Genomic DNA, 18969 nt, shown 5'->3' on the forward strand with positions numbered 1-18969 from the left:
CATGCACAGAAGCTGAGTTTTTGGCACTGCGCATGTGTCGCCATTTCGTTTTGGGCATTTTGGTTTTTTTAATGAATTTTTTGGAGAGGGGTTGCAGTGCGCATGCCACGTGGCACGGGACGAAGCGATCCAGCAGCGAGGTAAGTTGGAACTCACCCCTGGTCTACAGACTCTGTGCCTGCTGAGCATATAAAACAAATGGCAATTCATAACACGGTAAGTGACCCCTCTGATAATAATAGTCTAGACCCGAGGTAGGCAAAGTTGGCTCTTCTATGATATGTGGACTTCAACTCCCAGAATTCCTGAGCTAGCATGATTGGCTCAGGAATTCTGGGAGTTGATGTCCACAAGTCATAGAAGAGCCAACTTTGCCTACCCCTGCTCTAGACAATTTATGATTTGAAAGATTAAGGCTAACAACTTCTATTCAGACCTGGAAGCAGGTACCAACCAGTTGTAGGCATTTCATTGTATGATATGATCACAGGTAGCAACTTGCATGGATTAAAACCTATTGGTAGCATGTTTCTGAGCATATTGCTATACAGTGTTCCCTCGACTTTTGCAGGTTCGAACTTCGCGAATAGCCTATACCACGGTTTTTCAAAAAATATTAATTAAAAAATACTTAGCGGGTTTTTTTCTATACCACGTTTTTCCCCGCCCAATGACATCATACATTATCGCCAAACTAATAATTTTTGCAAATAAATAAAAAAAAATGTTTATTGTTAATAAATAATTATGTTTATAAATATCAGGATTACTAAGTGTCTTATTCAATGGTGAATACCCGTGATAATGGTGAGTAAATTGTTGTTAAGGGAATGGGAAATGGTAATTTAGGGGTTTAAAGTGTTAAGGGATGGCTTGTAATACTGTCCATAGCCAAAAATGGTGTATTTACTTCCGCATCTCTACTTCGCGGAAATTCGACTTTCGCGGGCGGTCTCAGAACGCATCCCCCGCGAAAATCGAGGGAACACTGTATTCTAGACAAAATGACATCAAGGCATGAGTAACCATTGTCAGCCTGGAGAGAAGCTGGTTTAGTTTTATATGATTTTTCTTTTTAGTTTCAAACTGTTAAATACAAATTGTGCTTTTTAAAAAATTTTATACTGGTAATTGTATTCACCTACCCTGATTTTAAACTCAAAACTTAAAATAGAGTATCCCAATTTGGATAAAACAGGAAAGTTACTTAATGTGTTATTTATTTATTTATTTAGTCAGTCAGTCAGTCAGTCAGTCAGTCAGTCAATTTTTATTCCGCCCTTCTCCTTAGACTCAGGGTGGCTTACAACATGTTAGCAATAGCACTTTTTAACAGAGCCAGCATATTGCCCCCACAATCCGGGTCCTCATTTTACCCACCTCGAAAGGATGGAAGGCTGAGTCAGCTTTGAGCCCGTGGTGAGATTTGAACCGCTGACCTGCAGATCTACAGTCAGCTTCAGTGGCCTGCAATACTGCACGCTACCTGCTGCGCCACCCTGTCTCTATATGTATTTCTCAAAGCTCAACATGGACGCCTATCACTTGCACAAATGGATATTCCACAATATGGAAAAAAAATATTCAAATCCAATCAGAGCAAGTGGATAAAAGGCCTGATTTCAGTACAGGGTAAATAGACATTGGTTTACTGGTTAAGATAGTCACATCTGAGCACTCTTGTCTTTCGACAAGCATCTTCTATAATGCACGGGTCCCCAAACCCCAAGCCGTGACCTAGGCCACAGCCCATTCAGGACCACTGCAGATGTAGCACGCCCACACGTGCAGCTCCATTTGTACAAGTGACGGGCGTCCATGCCTGCCACTTATGCAAATGGAGCTGCACATGCTTGTCCTTCACTCACAAGGAACCCTCCCCCCTGCCATTGGTCTGCAAAGCCAGAAAAGTTGGGGAACTCTGCTGTAATGTAAATGGATGTGCAAGGTGCGTTTTAGCTTTCTATATGTGAACGCATTCATATGTAACACTCTTCTCTGTTTTTAATCTAGATAACTATTTGTGGAAGACAAATTGTATGTAGTTACCTATCTGAAAGTATTGAATTGAAAGTTGTTCAACATTATATTGGGCATGACGGACAAGCCGTTGTAAAAGAACATTTCGATTGCCTTGAACCCAAGCAGAAACTACCATCATACGTTCTAGAAAATAACGAGTTGACGGAATTGAGTGTAAAAGCCAAAGGGGATGAAGATTGGTCAAGAGATGTACCACTTGAGTCAAAGCTGACAGAATACAGCACAGTCATCCAGGTATGGAAACAAATATTTGGGGGGGAGTGGGTATAGTGTTGAAAGACTCAAATTGAGAATCGTAAGAACATAAGAAGAGCCTTGCTGAATCAGACCAAAGCCCATCGAGTCCAGCATTCTGCGTCACACAGTGGCCCACCAATTGTCTATGGGGATCTTGAGCAGAAAGAGAAGGCAAGACCCTCCCTTTCCCTTGACCCCCAACAAATGGTACTCAAGGGAATCCTGCCTGCCTCAACCAACATAGAGGCGGCACACAGAATCAAATCGCTTAATGTTTCCTTCTTTTTCTCCCCAATCTATAAATATTCCCGTCCATATGAGTTAATACTTATATGTTTTTTTAATCCTAATCATTTGTTAATAGTGTAGGCGGTGCCATTTCCAATCTGAACAAAGATAAAACAATTATTTTACTCAAATGAAGAAAATAAAATGCTAATAGGAAAAGAGGAAAGTTAGAGAAAATTAACTATTCTTGTTCCTTAATCTTTTCAAACTAGTGGTTGTTTTACCTGAAAAAATTGTGAAGTAAAGGCACTAGACTGAAATTTGAGATTGACAGAAATTTTGTCAAGGAACATGCTACTTTCAATTAATTTAAATCCTCAGAGCTAGATGAATTTCACCATGTAGTACTGAAAAGATGAAATTTGGCAACTTTTTAATGTATTGTCTTTGATAAATCCCGAAGAACCATTGAAACGCCACATCATTGGAAGAATTATGCTATTCTTGCCTTAAAAATGCTCAAGTGCTATCCCTATTATCAAAAAGGGTGGGAAAAAATCCAAAGAATTACAAACTAACTCATTTGTGATGTTTATACCTGGAAAGAGTATACAACAGATAATAAATCTTTAAGAAATTTGGGAAAATGTGAAGCATGGCTATCAAGAAGAAATCTTCAAAAAATTAACATCTCTTTTTTGATAGGATAACGTTTTATTATATTGTGGTAATATATAAACATCATATACTATGATTATGTATTTGGAAATGTACCCCACATTTTTATTAGCAAGTTAGCAAGATGTGTACTGAATTGCAAGGCAATTAAGTGCTACATAAACAGCTTAAATATTTTGCTCCAGAAAGATCATCAGCCATCCATTATCCAGTGGGAATGAGGTATGTTGAATTGGATTTGAATCCTGTGGTGTATCATGATATACCACAAGATTCAAATTCAATCCAACATTTTTATTACTGACTTGCATAAAAGGATGAAGGAATTTTTCAAACATTCAAAGGCAAAAAATTGGGTGGGATATACGCTAAAAGGCAGAGATGAAGATTAAATAATGTTTAAGCTAGACAAATGTAACAGAAACCAATAAAAGTTTGTTTAGGTTTAGGGTTAACAGAAATTAAATACCTGTGTATAGAATGGGAAATATTTGGCTTGGAAACAGAAAAAAAGATATTTAAGCAATAACTCATTATAAATGATAATTATTTATAAATTAAACAATAATAATAATAATTTATTAGATTTGTATGCCGCCCCTCTCCGAAGACTCAGGGCGGCTCACAACAATGATAAAAACAATATTATAGTGGCACAAATCTAATATTAAAAGAAATAACTAAAACCCTATCATATTAAAACCAAACAACACATACATACCAAACATAAATTGTAAGGAACCTGGGGAAAAGATGTCTCAAATCCCCCATGTCTGGCAATATAGGTGGGTCTTGAGTAGTTTACGAAAGACAAGGAGGGTGGGAGCAGTTCTAATCTCCGGGGGGAGTTGATTCCTGAGGGCCGGGGCCGCATCAGAGAAGGCTCTTCCCCTGGGGCCCGCCAGACGACATTGTTTAATCGACGGGACCCGGAGAAGGCCAACTCTGTGGGACCTAATCGGTCGCTGGGATTCGTGCGGTAGCAGGCGGTTCTGGAGGTACTCTGGTCCAATGCCATGTAGGGCTTTAAATACAAATATGTATTGTCAATGTTTTGAGACTGGAGGGGAGAAAGGTTCCCCTCTATTAGATGTGTTGGAGCCAAAGCTCAAGTGATATCAGCCACAGATGCTTTAGTATAGATTCCTGAGCTCAACGAAGTCTTGCAGTTGAAGTCTAAGTGGCCTCTTCCATTTCTCTAATGTTAGTTGGACTCTGAACAGGCATTCTTTACAAATAACAATTTGCATCTCTTGCTGAAAACGATCTTTCTGCTCTGCAGTTTGTTTGATTGTGGTTACTTACTTCCACGAGGCTATATTAACCTCTATAAATATATTTTCCTTCACCGCAGGTGCCATCATCAAATAGTTCTATTATTTATGTATGGTGCATGGTTTTGACGTTGGAAGCCCAGTCACAACTCCAGCAACGGATTGTGAGTACTTTCCCCCTTGTGCAAATTGATCTTACTCTTCCTGTTCTGAATACGGTCAGTTTGACCCTAAAACAGAGATTTATTGACAGTTTGTTATAACTGGAAGGCTGAGCTGGAACGCTGCATCCAACATTGTTCTGCTCTTTTACTTTTATAGATTGTTTTCAGCCCTCTTTTTATCATAAGGAGCCATCTTCCAGATCCCATCATTATACATCTAGAGAAAAGAAACCTGGGTCTGAGTGAAATGCAGATAATTCCTGGAAAAGGACAAGAAAAAACACTGCAAAATATAGAACCAGATCTAATCCATCACTTAACTTTTCAAGCCAGGTAAAAAGCAATTCTTAAATATGTTAGATTTAAAGGTTTCTTTTAAATTTCAGCAATATTCTCCCAATTTCATCTACAAAATGGAAATCTGGATCAATAATTCCCAACCACTTGCTTTATAAGGAACACCAAATAGTTATTGGTAACTTTGCAGACCCTAAAGCAGTGATAGAAACATAGAAACATAGAAGACTGACGGCAGAAAAAGACCTCATGGTCCATCTAGTCTGCCCTTATACTATTTCCTGTATTTTATCTTAGGATGGATATATGTTTATCCCAGGCATGTTTAAATTCAGTTACTGTGGATTTACCAACCACGTCTGCTGGAAGTTTGTTCCAAGGATCTACTACTATTTCAGTAAAATAATATTTTCTCATGTTGCTTTTGATCTTTCCCCCAACTAACTTCAGATTGTGTCCCCTTGTTCTTGTGTTCACTTTCCTATTAAAAACACTTCCCTCATGAACCTTATTTAGCTCTTTAACATATTTAAATGTTTCGATCATGTCCCCCCTTTTCCTTCTGTCCTGCAGACTATACAGATTGAGTTCATTAAGTCTTTCCTGATACGTTTTATGCTTAAGACCTTCCACCATTCTTGTAGCCTGTCTTTGGACCCGTTCAATTTTGTCAATATCTTTTTGTAGGTGAGGTCTCCAGAACTGAACACAGTATTCCAAATGTGGTCTCACCAGCGCTCTATATAGCGGGATCACAATCTCCCTCTTCCTGCTTGTTATACCTCTAGCTATGCAGCCAAGCATCCTACTTGCTTTTCCTACCGCCCAACCACACTGCTCACCCATTTTGAGACTGTCAGAAATCACGACCCCTAAATCCTTCTCTTCTGAAGTTTTTGCTAACACAGAACTGCCAATGCAATACTCAGATTGAGGATTCCTTTTCCCCAAGTGCATTGTTTTTTTCCTCGGTTGCCAAAAGAGCATGCATGTGCACTATCACGCATGCAAAAGTGCCCACACCCATGATCCAGTGCTTGGGGAAGGCGAAAACAGCTTCACCCAGCCCCCGGAGGCCCTCTGGAGGCCGGAAATGGCCTGTTTCCCAACTTCTGATGGGCCCAGGAGACTCCTGTTTCTCCCTCCCCAGGCTCCAAAGGCTTCCCTGGAGCTGGGGGAGAGTAAAGACACCCTCCCCTTGGAGGCTCTCTGGAAGCCAAAAATTCCTTCCCAGAGCTTCTGTGTGGGTCAGCAGATATGTTTCTGCGTGCCACCTGTGGCACCCGTGCCATAGGTTCGCCATCAGTTCCCTAAAGTAAAGATTGACAGTACCATTTCTGTAACTCTAATATTCAATAAAAATAATTAATGTAGAAGGGATTTTACACAGATCACCAAATCTAATCAAATTTCAGCACACCAAAGTCCTGCAATTTTTGGCAGATATTGAATAAAGTGCTAGATAAGTGATGATAATAATGACACTGCTATTTTTATCTTAATAAATTTGTTAAGGAGGACTTAACTCTTAGCATTTTCATGCTTGGAAAGGTTGCTTCCAAAGGTTTGACAGTTGTTTCTTAATAAATTCATGCGACGAATGCCACACCTTTTGTATTTTTTTAATCCGTATGACAGGGAAGAAGATAATCCCTCAGAATGTGCAGTGCCTATCTCAACAGCACTTATTAAACAGATAGCCACCAAATCGAATACAAATGGCAGCATACATGAAATACTTGATGATTTTTATGGGTGCAGCAGTTTGCCTCAATCTCTATGGCCTTACACAAGGAAGGATGTTGCCAGGTATGATTCCTTTTCATTATTTCTTTTGGGATTATTCTACTTGCAAGTGGGAGAAATATCTTTGCAAATGACATATTTAAATTTAAATTTAAACTCATTTTTTAAGAATTTTATATATTTCAAGTTAGCTTTCTTTCCTATATAAGAAAAGAGGACAAATGTGGCTTGGTTATCAAATGCCCCATTCTCTCTCACTAGCCTATCCAAGACAGAGTTTGTTTGTTTGTTTGTTTGTTTCATTGATTTGATTGATTGGTTGGTTGGTTGGTTGGTTGGTTGGTTGATTGGTTGATTGTTTGTTTGATTTTTTTTTTATGCCGCCCTTCTCCTTAGGGCGCCTTACAACATGTTAGCAATAGCACTTTTTAACAGAGCCAGCATATTGCCCCCACAATCCGGGTCCTCATTTTACCCACCTCGAAAGGATGGAAGGCGGAGTCAACCTTGAGCCAGTGATGAGATTTGAACTGCTGACCTGTAGATCTAGCAGTCAGCTTTAGTGCCCTGCAGTACTGCACTCTATCCACTGCGCCACCCCGGCTCTTCAGAGTTGAGAAAGTTCCTTTTCCAAAATACTAGACTCTCTCTTCTGCAGTCCAGACTATTCTCTCCCCCTTGCTTCATCAAAGTAACTGCTATTGTTCCAAAAGGGCACATTGAATATGTAATTTAATTCTAAGAAAGGTACAGTAGCCTTCAGGCCTAAGGGCAGAACAGACAAGAAACTGGATGCAGCACTTTTACTAGCAGATTTGCTTCAAAGTCCTAATTAAACAAATAATAGTGAACAGGTTACTTGGGTACCACTTCATCAATTATCATTGTATGAATGTATGATAATGATAACAACCAGAAATCATTAATATAAAAATTTCTACACATCAGGAGAAATTAAAAATAAAGTAAAATCAGACAAAAAGTGCTTGTAAACTTAATATTTGTCTAGTTGGGCATTTGGTTTAGTTTGAGTAGTTGTTTATGTTTGTTTATTTTTTAAAAAACATATTCATCTTCAGCATATTCATCGGCAGTGCCTGGGGGAGGTTAAAAAAGGCAAGAACCATCACAAGCAAAGTCCTTCCTTTTTATCAGTGTTGCAATATAATTCGGAGGTAGAAAGTGGCCATGATGCCACAATCCCTTTTTGACATACACATCTTGGATCTTTTAGTACACTGAGAGCATATGCACTGTTCTGTCGGGCTCTCTGGTAGACTCCTCCCAAAAATTCACAGGTACAAATTTCAGACACACACACGTTTGAAAATTCAAAACAATGTTCTTTATCATGAAAATTCACTTAAACCAAGCCCTCTTTTGGTATAGCAAAGAGCACTTGTCTCCAAACAAACTGGTAATTTGTACAAGTCCCTTATCAGTTCTGTGATACTTAGCTTGCAGCTGTGAGGCAATTCACAGTCCTTCTTCTTTCACAAAGTGAAACACACTTTGCTCTGGTTTAGTTTCAAAGCGGGGGAAAATCAGCACACAAAAAGTCAAAGTCAGTAAAGCAGTCACGAAACACAAGGATCAGATAATCCTCCACAATGGCCAAACCCACAGGCTGCTATTTATAGCAGCCTCACTAATTACCACAGCCCCACCCAACCACAGGTGGCCTCATTTTCTTTGATAATAATCTCTCAGTTGTTGCTGCCTATGCATCGCTCTTTGCATGCGTGGCTGTATCATTAACTCTTGTTCTGAATCAAAGGAGGAGCTAGATAATTGATCTCCTTCTGAGCTGTCTGCCACACTCTCCTCCTCCCTGTCAGTCATGTCTTCTTGGTCAGAGGAGCCTTCATCATCAGATTCCACCGGGAGCAAAACAGGCCTGCAGCATGTGGATGTCTCCCCCACATCCACAGTCCCTGGGGCAGGAGCAGGGCCAGAGCTAACCACAATATGCACCAAAGACAAATTCCTTGTGTGTGCAATCACACTTGGCCAATAAAGAATTCTGTTCTGTTCTGTCTATTCTATGTGTCATAGATGTGGTGGGACATTTTAAAATGTGGGACAGTGTGGGTATCACTATGGATGGACAGATTGCAAGGCATCCAGCAGCAACCTAAGGATGTCTGGTGGTAACCTCAGCCCTACTTGCATACTTCTTTAAGGCCTGCAGTTTTCTGAGATGATTAGGAGAGTTGTGTAACTGTAATCAAGTGTTCCTTTAAGCAAATAAGTAAATGAGAATAGAGAGATTTGCCATTAGGCTCTATGTAAATGTACTCAGCTCTGTATTAATCAAACAAATAGGTAGCTGGGATATCAAGACGTACTTGGACCCGTGCATGTTATTTCCCTCCTAACTAGAAAACCCTAATCTTTTCCTTTTGTAACTTCCCACTTAAACTGCATTCCAAGACAGAGGGTAATTTTCAGATGGCAACATAGAAGCAGGAGATGGATGAAGGTTAATATCTCTAGGATATTAATATCTCCGGGACCGCCTTCTGCCACACGAATCCCAGTGACCGGTTAGGTCCCACAGAGTTGGCCTTCTCCGGGTCCCATCAATGAAACAATGTAGTCTGGTGGGACCGAGAGGAAGAGCCTTCTCTGTGGTGGCCCTGACCCTCTGGAATCAAATCCCCCCGGAGATTAGGATTGCCCGCACCCTCCTTGTCTTTCGCAAACTCCTTAAAGCCCACTTCTGCCCTCAGGCATGGGGAAATTGATTCCCCTGGGCTATTTCCGCTTTATGTATGGTTTGTCTGAGATATACAACTGTTTTTTATATTAAGGGTTTTAAATTGTTTTTAATCATTGGATTTGTCGCACGAATCCCAGCGACCGATTAGGTCCCACGGAGTGGGCCTTCTCCGGGTCCCGTCAACTAAACAATGTCGGTTGGCGGGCCCCAGGGGAAGAGCCTTCTCTGTGGCGACACCGGCCCTCTGGAACCAACTCCCCCCAGAGATTAGAACTGCCCCTACTCTTCCTGCCTTCCGTAAACTCCTTAAAACCCACCTTTGCCGTCAGGCATGGGGGAACTGAAACATCTCCCCCTGGGCACGTTTAATTTATGCATGGTATGTCTGTGTGTGTGTCTGTTAGCATATGGGGCTTTTAAATATTTAAATATTTTAAATTTGTCTGATTGCTTATGATTTGTTTCTACATGTTGTGAGCCGCCCCGAGTCTTCGGAGAGGGGCGGCATACAAATCTAAGTAATAAATAAATAATAAATAAATTTGTACTGTTTTGTTGTTGTGAGCCGCTCTGAGTCTTCGGAGAGGGGCAGCATACAAATCTAATAAATAATAATAATAAAATAATAATAATAATATTTACTTTTTTAAATATGACAGTCATATATGCAAAAGAACCAACATTTCAAGAATAAGAAACTTGGCCAAGTGTCTCATTGCCAGGTGTTGCCCAGGAAAAAACTTTCATTCAATTAAAGTTAAAAATCTTAGTTGCTTTTTGATCCTTGAATAAAGGTGTATTTAAGTCAAAGCAGAGAACCTAAATTAGGGACAGGTTTGCCTTGATTGTCTTCCAGAATCATACCTGTTGTCCGAAGCACTACAGGGTAACCAAAGCTTTATGAATGGCTAGGATGATAAACTGCTAATCTTACCAATGAATTAACCACTTTCTTTTATCTCCCCTTTGATATGTTCCTTGGAACAGCAGTGAACAGCTCACTCAGTGGGATAGTCCCATGCGTGTGAAGCTGTCGGTGTGGAAGCCATGTGTGAAAACGCTGCTGATAGAACTCCTGCCATGGGCTTTGCTGATCAATCAATCCAAGTGGGATCTTTGGCTATTTGAAGGAGAAAGGATTGTTCTGCAGATTCCCACTGGGAAAGCAATGATACCGCCAAACTTCCAGGCAGGTTTTCCATTGAAATACATGTGTTATTTTCTTGAAAAAGTTTCCTTTTCATTTCAATATAGATGAGACATGTCAAATCAGAGGTCACAACGCTCTCTACATGGGGCTACCTCTGAAAAGTGTTCAGAAACTTGAGATCGTGCAGAATGCAGCCGCGAGAGCCATCGTGGGGCTTCCAAGATTCGCCCACGTTTCTTCAACACTCCGTGGCTTGCATTGGCTGCCGATCAGTTTCCGGACACAATTCAAAGTGTTGGTCATGACCTTTAAAGACCTACATGGCAATGGACCAGAGTACCTCCGGAACCGCCTGCTACCGCACGAATCCCAGTGACCGATAAGGTCCCACAGAGTTGGCCTTCTCCGGGTCCCGTCGACCAAACAATGTCGTTTGGTGGACCCCAGGGGAAGAGCCTTCTCTGTGGCGGCCCTGGCCCTCTGGAACCAACTCCCCCCGGAGATTAGAACTGCCCCCACCCTCCCTGTCTTTCGTTAACTATTCAAGAGTCATTTATACCCCCAGGCATGGGGGAGTTGAGATAGCTCTTCCCCCTAGACCATTACAAGTTATGCATGGTATGTTTGTTTGTATGTTTGGTTTTATAATAGGGTTTTTTAGTTGTTTTTTATTATTGGATTGTACATGTTGTTTTTATTATTGCTGTTAGCCGCCCCGAGTCTGCGGAGAGGGGCGGCATACAAATCTAATGAATTATTATTATTATTATTATTGTTGTTGTTGTTGTTGTTGTTTTGCTGAGCCATGACATAGGACACAGTACATCTTGTTTTTGTCAGTAGTTATTAAAGTGTCTCCCCTAGAACATGTAAACAGATTTGCCTGTTTATCATATAAGGCAGTGATGGCGAATCTATGGCATGGGTGCCACAGGAGGCACGCGGAGCCATATCTGTTGGCACACGAGCTGTTGCCCTAGCTCAGCTTCAATATGCATGAGTGTGCTGGCCAGCTAATTTTTGGCTCGCACAGAGGCTCTGGGAGGGCGTTTTTGGCTTCCCTTGGCTCCAGGGAAGTCTTTGGAGCCTGGTGAGGGCAAAACACAAGCCTACTGGGTCCACCAAAAGTTGGGAAACAGGCCATTTCCAGCCTCCATAGGTCCTCAGAGGTGTGTGGGAAGCTGTTTTTGCCCTCTCCATACATTGAATTATGGGGGTGGGCACTTGGGGTGGGCACACTCTTTCGGCACCCGAGGAAAAAAGATTTGCCATCACTGATATAAGGTATTGTACAAAGCTTTGTATAGTGTGGTAAAAAAAACAGTATCATTCTGAGTTTCAAAACCAAAACTATGAATGAATGAATGAATGAATGAATGAATGAATGAATGAATGAATGAATGAATGAATGAATGAATTTACTTACTTACTTACTTACTTACTTACTTACTTACTTACTTACTTACTTACTTACTTACTTACTTACTTAATTTGTATGCCGCCCCTCTCCGGAGACTCGGGGCGGCTAACAGCAATAATAAGACAGCATATAATAATAATCCAATACTAAAAACAATTTTAAAAACCCCATTATAATAAAAACCAAACATACAGACAGATATACCATGCATAAAATTGTGAAGGCCTAGGGGGAAAGGGTATCTCAATTTCCCCATGCCTGGCAGCAGAGGTGGGTTTTAAGTAGCTTACGAAAGGCAAGGAGGGTTGTTGTTAGGAATTCACACAGTCCATGTAGGCTGGGGAAAAATCAAAGCCCTGTGTATAGTATCGGGGGGAAATATTGGACATTATAGACATTGAAGGGATCTGGGCACCTTAGTAGATCAGAAGCTAAACAAGAAGCAACAAGGAAGCAGCAAAATATGCTGCATAGGACAAAGTTTTAAGTGTTAGAATCTTCATTTCTTTCTATTCTCCTTTGGTTAGAACATATCTAAAACACTGCTTTCCTTTTGCAATTTCATTTAGGAAAGTAAACTGGAGCATATCCCCAAAAGGTCAAATTAAGTGGTCTAAAATAAAAACTTAATATAGCTAGAGGAGTTGGGTATGCTTAACCCAGTAAAGGCAGGACTAAAATACTTATTATCACCTCAAGGCTCGACTACTGTAATGCTCTCTACATGGGGCTACCTTTGAAAAGTGTTCGGAAACTTCAGATCGTGCAGAATGCAGCTGCGAGAGCAGTCATGGGCTTACCTAGGTATGCCCATGTCACACCAACACTCCGCAGTCTGCATTGGTTGCCGATCAGTTTCCGGTCACAATTCAAAGCCCTTCATGGCACTGGACCAGAATATCTCCAGGACCGCCTTCTGCCGCACGAATCCCAGCGACCAGTTAGGTCCCACAGAGTTGGCCTTCTCCGGGTCCCGTCAACTAAACAATGTCATTTGGCGGGACCCAGGGGAAGAGCCTTATCTGTGGCGGCCCCGACCCTTTGGAACCAACTCCCTCCAGATATCAGAGTTGCCCCCACCCTCCTAGCCTTTCGTAAGCTCCTTAAAACCCACCTCTGTCGTCAGGCATGGGGGAATTGACATGTTCCCTCCCCCTACGCTTATAAAATTTATGCATGGTACGCTAGTATGTATGATTGGTTTTAATTTGTGGTGTTTTTTAAATTAACTTAAATATTAGATTTGTTTTACATTGTATTGTTATTGCTGTGAGCCGCCCCGAGTCTGCGGAGAGGGGCGGCATACAAATCTGATTAAACTAAACTAAACTAAACTTATCTTGACATATTGAAGGATTGTTCTTTAAAAAAGGTTCCAAAGTTTATTTGAGATTATATAAGACTGGAACTCCCTCTGCCTAATATCAAGTTGAAAGTATTGAGAAATGGAAGAGTTGAGAGTAATCAAATATTTTTTTATTTCAGGAAGCTTTTCAAATTGGAATATATTGGGCAAACAGTAATACTGTGCACAAGTCAGTCGCTGTTAAGCTGGTTCACAACATGACATCTCCAAAATGGAAAGATGGTGACAACGAGGAGGTGGTAACATTGGATGAAGAAGGGTTTGTGGAGGCAGAGATCAGACTTGGAGCTTTTCCAGGTCAACAGAAGGTTAGTCCTATTAGAATTATATTCTAATCTTTAAAAGCAGTAAACAGAAAAAGGTGGCTGCCAATATTTTTTTAAAATACTCTCATTCAAAAATATCTAACTAAATATATTGAAAATGTTAAGTAATTTGCACTTGAATTGGAAGTCATTACTGTTGCTTCTGTGCCTTAGAAGAAAACAATTTGGAGTCCAGGTCTCCGACTTAGTATAGCCAGGAATGAAGAACTAAGCTATGCAGATTGGAGAACTAAATTATGCAGACAGGATCCCATTTCTCAACTACTGTATTTTTTTGAAGTATAAGACACACTTCCCCCCTCCCCCCAAAACAACAAGAGAGTGGAAATGTTAGTACGTCTTATACACTGAATACAGCCATTTTCTGCCTCCAAAATCCCCACCCCATACGTCCCATTTTTCACAAAAGCAGGGGCCAAAGAGGGTTTGGAAGGCCTGTAAAGTGCTTCTGGAGCTGGGGGAGGGCAAAATGTGATGCGTGGGGTATTTGGGAGCTGAAAAACAAACCTGGTTTTGGGGGGGTTCTTTTTTGCAAAATTGGACTTTTTCGCAAAAAGATGGTGCCTGCAGAGGGTTTGGGAAGTCTGTGGAGTGATCCTGGGGGCTGGGGAGGGCAAAACCTTTTTTTTGTTTTGTTTACCTCTTCAAAATCTTGGTGCGTCTTGCAGTCCAAACAATATGGTAATCTGGCAAACAAGACAATATCAAAAACTCCACCTTTTATCGTTAATTTTTCTGTATAGGGAACAAAGGACCCAAAGAATGGTTTTGAGAACTACTATTTTATTTCTCCAGTTTTGGCTAAGCAAAGATGTTCCTTCTTGGAGGGGCAGAAATAGTGAATTACATATCTGTTACATAGATGGAGATGTCACTATCAGGGAAGTCTTCCATGTCTGTTTCTCTGAACTTAATGAAGGGGCTACCTTAAGAAAAAGGGCTCAATAGACTTCAGAAGAAATTTATGTGTTGGAAAAAGGGTGCCTTTTTTCCAAGACAATGTGTTTTTCTACTTTTTTTCTGGCATAAAGACAAATTATTAATTTTATATGCTTAAACTTCTATTACTTTTTTCTGCAGTTGTGTCAGTTCTGCATTTCTTCCATTGTTCGACGTGGTATTCAAATCCTGCAAATTGAAGACTCAAGTATAATTGTGAATAACACGCCATTCCAAATCAATTGTTGGCCCCTTTTCTCTGCCATGAATTCCCAGCTCAGGGAAGAGGTAAAACTTTGATTACATTTTTTTTTAATATACATTCAAGCTGTTTCTCTAAACAGGAGGAATTTACAGCAGGAGGAATCTTGAGTCTAAAGTAATATTTTTCTCAACGGAAGAAAAATCAATGGGTAAGAAAAAGTAGCCATTTTAAGGTATTCCAGTTAAAAGGTAGACGTCACAATACAATTAGTCATGGAAATGGAAAATGATTGTTTGCCAGGTCATAATATTAGTTCTATCTGGCTCTCTTTAGATACTTTAAGCTGCTGAAACAGGAGTAGCAGAGTCTGGAATAACCATTGAACAGTTCTAAGAATTACATTTCAACATTTTCATTATAACATGGGTACATCTGCTGACAGCTTGAAACTCTGTGCAGCACCTCAACACAACTCTGTTACTTTATAAGCATTTCCCAAGCTCTATATACAAAATATATGAATAAAATACATTTAAGGATGCAGAATGCCACTCTTTGATAAATCTCTTCCTTGAAATCAAACAAATAACATGCAGCAGTCCTCAGTGTACTTTATATGACTTGCCTTGAGTTTTACTGAAATTGAAGCATCTGCTAGCATACCATTGTGCAAAACATATCAGTTGTTTCTTTTACTAAAGAAACAATTGATATGTTCTGCACAATGGTACACTAGCGGATGATTCAGTGATAAAATTTGAATATTGAATGATCAGGACAAAGTCTTTATTACACATGTAATAGGAAATTCTTGATAAGTTTACTATTATTATTTATTATTTTATTATTATTTATTGGATTTGTATGCCGCCCCTCTCCGTAGACTCGGGACGGCTAACAACAATGATAAAAACAGCATGTAACAATCCAATTAATAAAACAACTAAAAACCTTTATTATAAAACCAAACATACACACAAACATACCATGCATAACTTGTACTAGCCTAGGGGGAAGGAATATCTTAACTCCCCCATGCCTGGCGGTATAAGTGAGTCTTGAGTAGTTTACGAAAGACAGGGAGGGTGGGGGGAGTTCTAATCTCTGGGGGGAGTTGGTTCCAGAGGGCCGGGGCCGCCATAGAGAAGGCTCTTCCCCTGGGGCCCGCCAAACGACATTGTTTAGTCGACGGGACCCGGAGAAGGCCAACTCTGTTGGATCTTATCGGTCGCTGGGATTCATGCGGTACTATACCAATTTGTCAAATATTCCGGCATATAACAGTTATGTACGCTATTTCTCCTTTTATTTTATTTTTCCTTGCCCTTTTGTTTCCTAGTTTTTACCATCTCCAGAAAGCAGAACATTTAGTGTTGGTTCTGCTACAGAGTCAGACGCTGCCAAAACTTGTTCTGTGCTTTACTGGGACTTGATGCCTGACATGAGCCAATTCATTTCTGAGGAACTTCCCATTCAGAAGTATATGTTGCTAAGCTTCAAACACAACACAGATGGTCCTGACACTTCATGCTGGAGCTTACCAGCTGTCATTAGACAGGAATTCCCAAGGCAGAGCATAGCTGTACCTGTTGGTAATAGAGGTGAAAAGGGATTCCTTACCAGGTATGTAGACTGTATGAGAATGAAGCTTTCATTTAATAAAAAAACAGTGTTTGATATTGTAAATTCAGTTGTACTTTCAATATGTTCACACTATTAGGAAAAGTAAAGATATTTTTTCACAATATGTGAAAAATTTGAACGGGTCCAAAGACGGGCTACAAGAATGGTGGAAGGTCTTAAGCATAAAACGTATCAGGAAAGACTTAATGAACTCAATCTGTATAGTCTGCAGGACAGAAGGAAAAGGGGGGACATGATCGAAACATTTAAATATGTTAAAGGGTTAAATAAGGTCCAGGAGGGAAGTGTTTTTAATAGGAAAGTGAACACAAGAACAAGGGGACACAATCTGAAGTTAGTTGGGGGAAAGATCAAAAGCAACATGAGAAAATATTATTTTACTGAAAGAGTAGTAGATCCTTGAAACAAACTTCCAGCAGACGTGGTAGATAAATCCACAGTAACTGGATTTAAACATGCCTGGGATAAACATATATCCATCCTAAGATAAAATACAGAAAATAGTATAAGGGCAGACTAGATGGACCATGAGGTCTTTTTCCGCCTTCAGACTTCTATATTTCTATGTTTTTATATGTGCTTACTGTGTTTTCAATAAGAAAAGGAAAGGGGGTGGGGGGGAAGGAAATGTATAATATTTTACTGTAGAGATCTTTTCTGACATGGTTAATGTGAGCCAGAGAACCACAATTCTGCAAAACAAGAATGTTCTTTGTGGTTACACATGTAAGTGTCCTATACCTTTGCATGGCAATTTTGGGATGTTATGGAGTTCAACTTTTGACAAGCTACATTGTCACCACTATTGCCTATGATGCAGCTCAAAGACCATCTTGCTATTTACTTTAGTTCTTTCAATCACTGAACAAAAGCTGTTTCATATACTGTATACATATTTACAGGAGTCACCCCTACAGTAGCTATGTTATTTTTTGTGTGCTTCTAATTAGGCCCAATCCGAAGTAATAAAATATAGTGTCAAAAAATTGATGCAAAAATATGTCACAACTCAGATTAGAGATTTATTTATATATCTCATGAAATGCACCGCTGCTGACAAAAGTTGATGCCTTTTAATAAAATGTATTAATTAGAAAAGATGTATTCAGATTTCTTCTGATTCTTTGCCACCAGAGGCATAATGCATATCTCTTCCTACATTTATTTATTTTATTTTATTTATTAGATTTGTATACCGCCCCTCTCTGCAGACTCGGGGCGGCTAACAACAGTGACAAAAAACTGCATGTAACAATCCAATACTAAACAACTAAAAAAAACCTTATTATAAAACCAAACATACATACAAACATATCATGCGTAAATTGTAAGGCCTAGGGGGAAAGAATATCTCAGTTCCCCCATGCCTGACGGCAGAGGTGGGTTTTAAGAAGCTTACGAAAGGCAAGGAGGGTGGGGGCAATTCTAATCTCTGGGGGGAGTTGGTTCCAAAGGGCCGGGGCCGCCACAGAGAAGGCTCTTCCCCTGGGTCCCACCAAACGACATTGTTTAGTTGACGGGACCTGGAGAAGGCCCACTGTGTGGGACCTAACTGGTCGCTGGGATTCGTGCAGCAGAAGGCGGTCCCTGAGATAATCTGGTCCGGTGCCATGAAGGGCTTTATAGGTCATAACCAACACTTTGAATTGTGACTGGAAACTGATCGGCTACCAATGCAGACTGCCGAGTGTTGGGAGTTAGGCAGCATACAAATTAAACAAATGAATAAAATTTTTATCCATAACCTCATGAAATTGTCTGAAACTAGGGAAACGGGAACTTCTATCAGAATACCTTATTCAGAAAATGAAAGTTATTCTTGATTACTTCTATTACCAACTACCATTCAGCTATAAAATTTGCTTTCTCTTCAGAGATTTACTCCTGCAACACCTTAGTAACCCAAGAAAGTGCTAGAAATTCTGGTGTGTACCAATCAGAATTGGATGTAAATTCCATTGAAAAATGATATACAGTGTTCCCTCGCTTTTCGCGGGGGATGCGTTCCGATACCGCCCGCAAAAGTCGAATTTCCGCAAAGTAGAGATGCGGAAGTAAATACACTATTTTTGGCTATGAACAGTATCACAAACCTTCCCTTAACACTTTAAACCCCTAAATTGCAATTTTCCATTCCCTTAGCAACTACAGTATTTAGATTATTACTCACCATGTTTATTTATTAAAGTTTATTTTAAAAAATATTTATTAAAAGCAGACGAAAGTTTGGCGATGACATATGACGTCATCGGGTGGGAAAAACCGTGGTATAGGGAAAAACCCGCGAAGTATTTTTTAATTAATATTTTTGAAAAACCGTGGTATAGACTTTTCGTTAAGTTCAAACCCGCGAAAATCGAGGGAACACTGTAATCTGATGATTGTGCAGCCTCCTATCACATAGGAGATGCAACTATTAACAGCAGGAATAGTGGAATTGAATGGTGGGGAAATGTATTAATGTACTTGCTATGTGAAAAAGAGCCATCTTTTATTTCTTTCCTATTTCTGCTTTTCATTCCTTGTGTAT

General features: G+C 40.1%; 2 protein-coding genes across 4 annotated transcripts in view; one reads left to right on the forward strand and one right to left on the reverse strand.

Annotated features, from left to right (window-relative positions):
* Window positions 1-18969, forward strand: part of VPS13B (vacuolar protein sorting 13 homolog B) — a 454077-nt gene that overhangs the window by 383284 nt on the left and 51824 nt on the right. The window contains exons 45-53 of one of the 3 annotated variants that reach the window (XM_070748105.1): window positions 2014-2277; window positions 4541-4624; window positions 4782-4957; window positions 6560-6730; window positions 10377-10582; window positions 13449-13633; window positions 14732-14878; window positions 16135-16418; window positions 18314-18368. In XM_070748105.1, the coding sequence (XP_070604206.1) occupies window positions 2014-2277; window positions 4541-4624; window positions 4782-4957; window positions 6560-6730; window positions 10377-10582; window positions 13449-13633; window positions 14732-14878; window positions 16135-16418; window positions 18314-18356 (1560 nt within the window). In that variant the 3' untranslated portion in view covers window positions 18357-18368. Of the gene's footprint in view, window positions 1-2013; window positions 2278-4540; window positions 4625-4781; window positions 4958-6559; window positions 6731-10376; window positions 10583-13444; window positions 13634-14731; window positions 14879-16134; window positions 16419-18313; window positions 18369-18969 lie in introns of those variants that run through there. The other 2 variants (XM_070748103.1, XM_070748104.1) reach the window with 2 other exon arrangements.
* The window catches only part of COX6C (cytochrome c oxidase subunit 6C), a 336477-nt gene that overhangs the window by 254041 nt on the left and 63467 nt on the right, over window positions 1-18969 (reverse strand). The gene's annotated exons all lie outside the window — the stretch shown is intronic.

This window comes from Erythrolamprus reginae, chromosome 3 (genome assembly GCF_031021105.1).
Source record: "Erythrolamprus reginae isolate rEryReg1 chromosome 3, rEryReg1.hap1, whole genome shotgun sequence".
Classification (NCBI taxonomy): domain Eukaryota; kingdom Metazoa; phylum Chordata; class Lepidosauria; order Squamata; family Dipsadidae; genus Erythrolamprus; species Erythrolamprus reginae.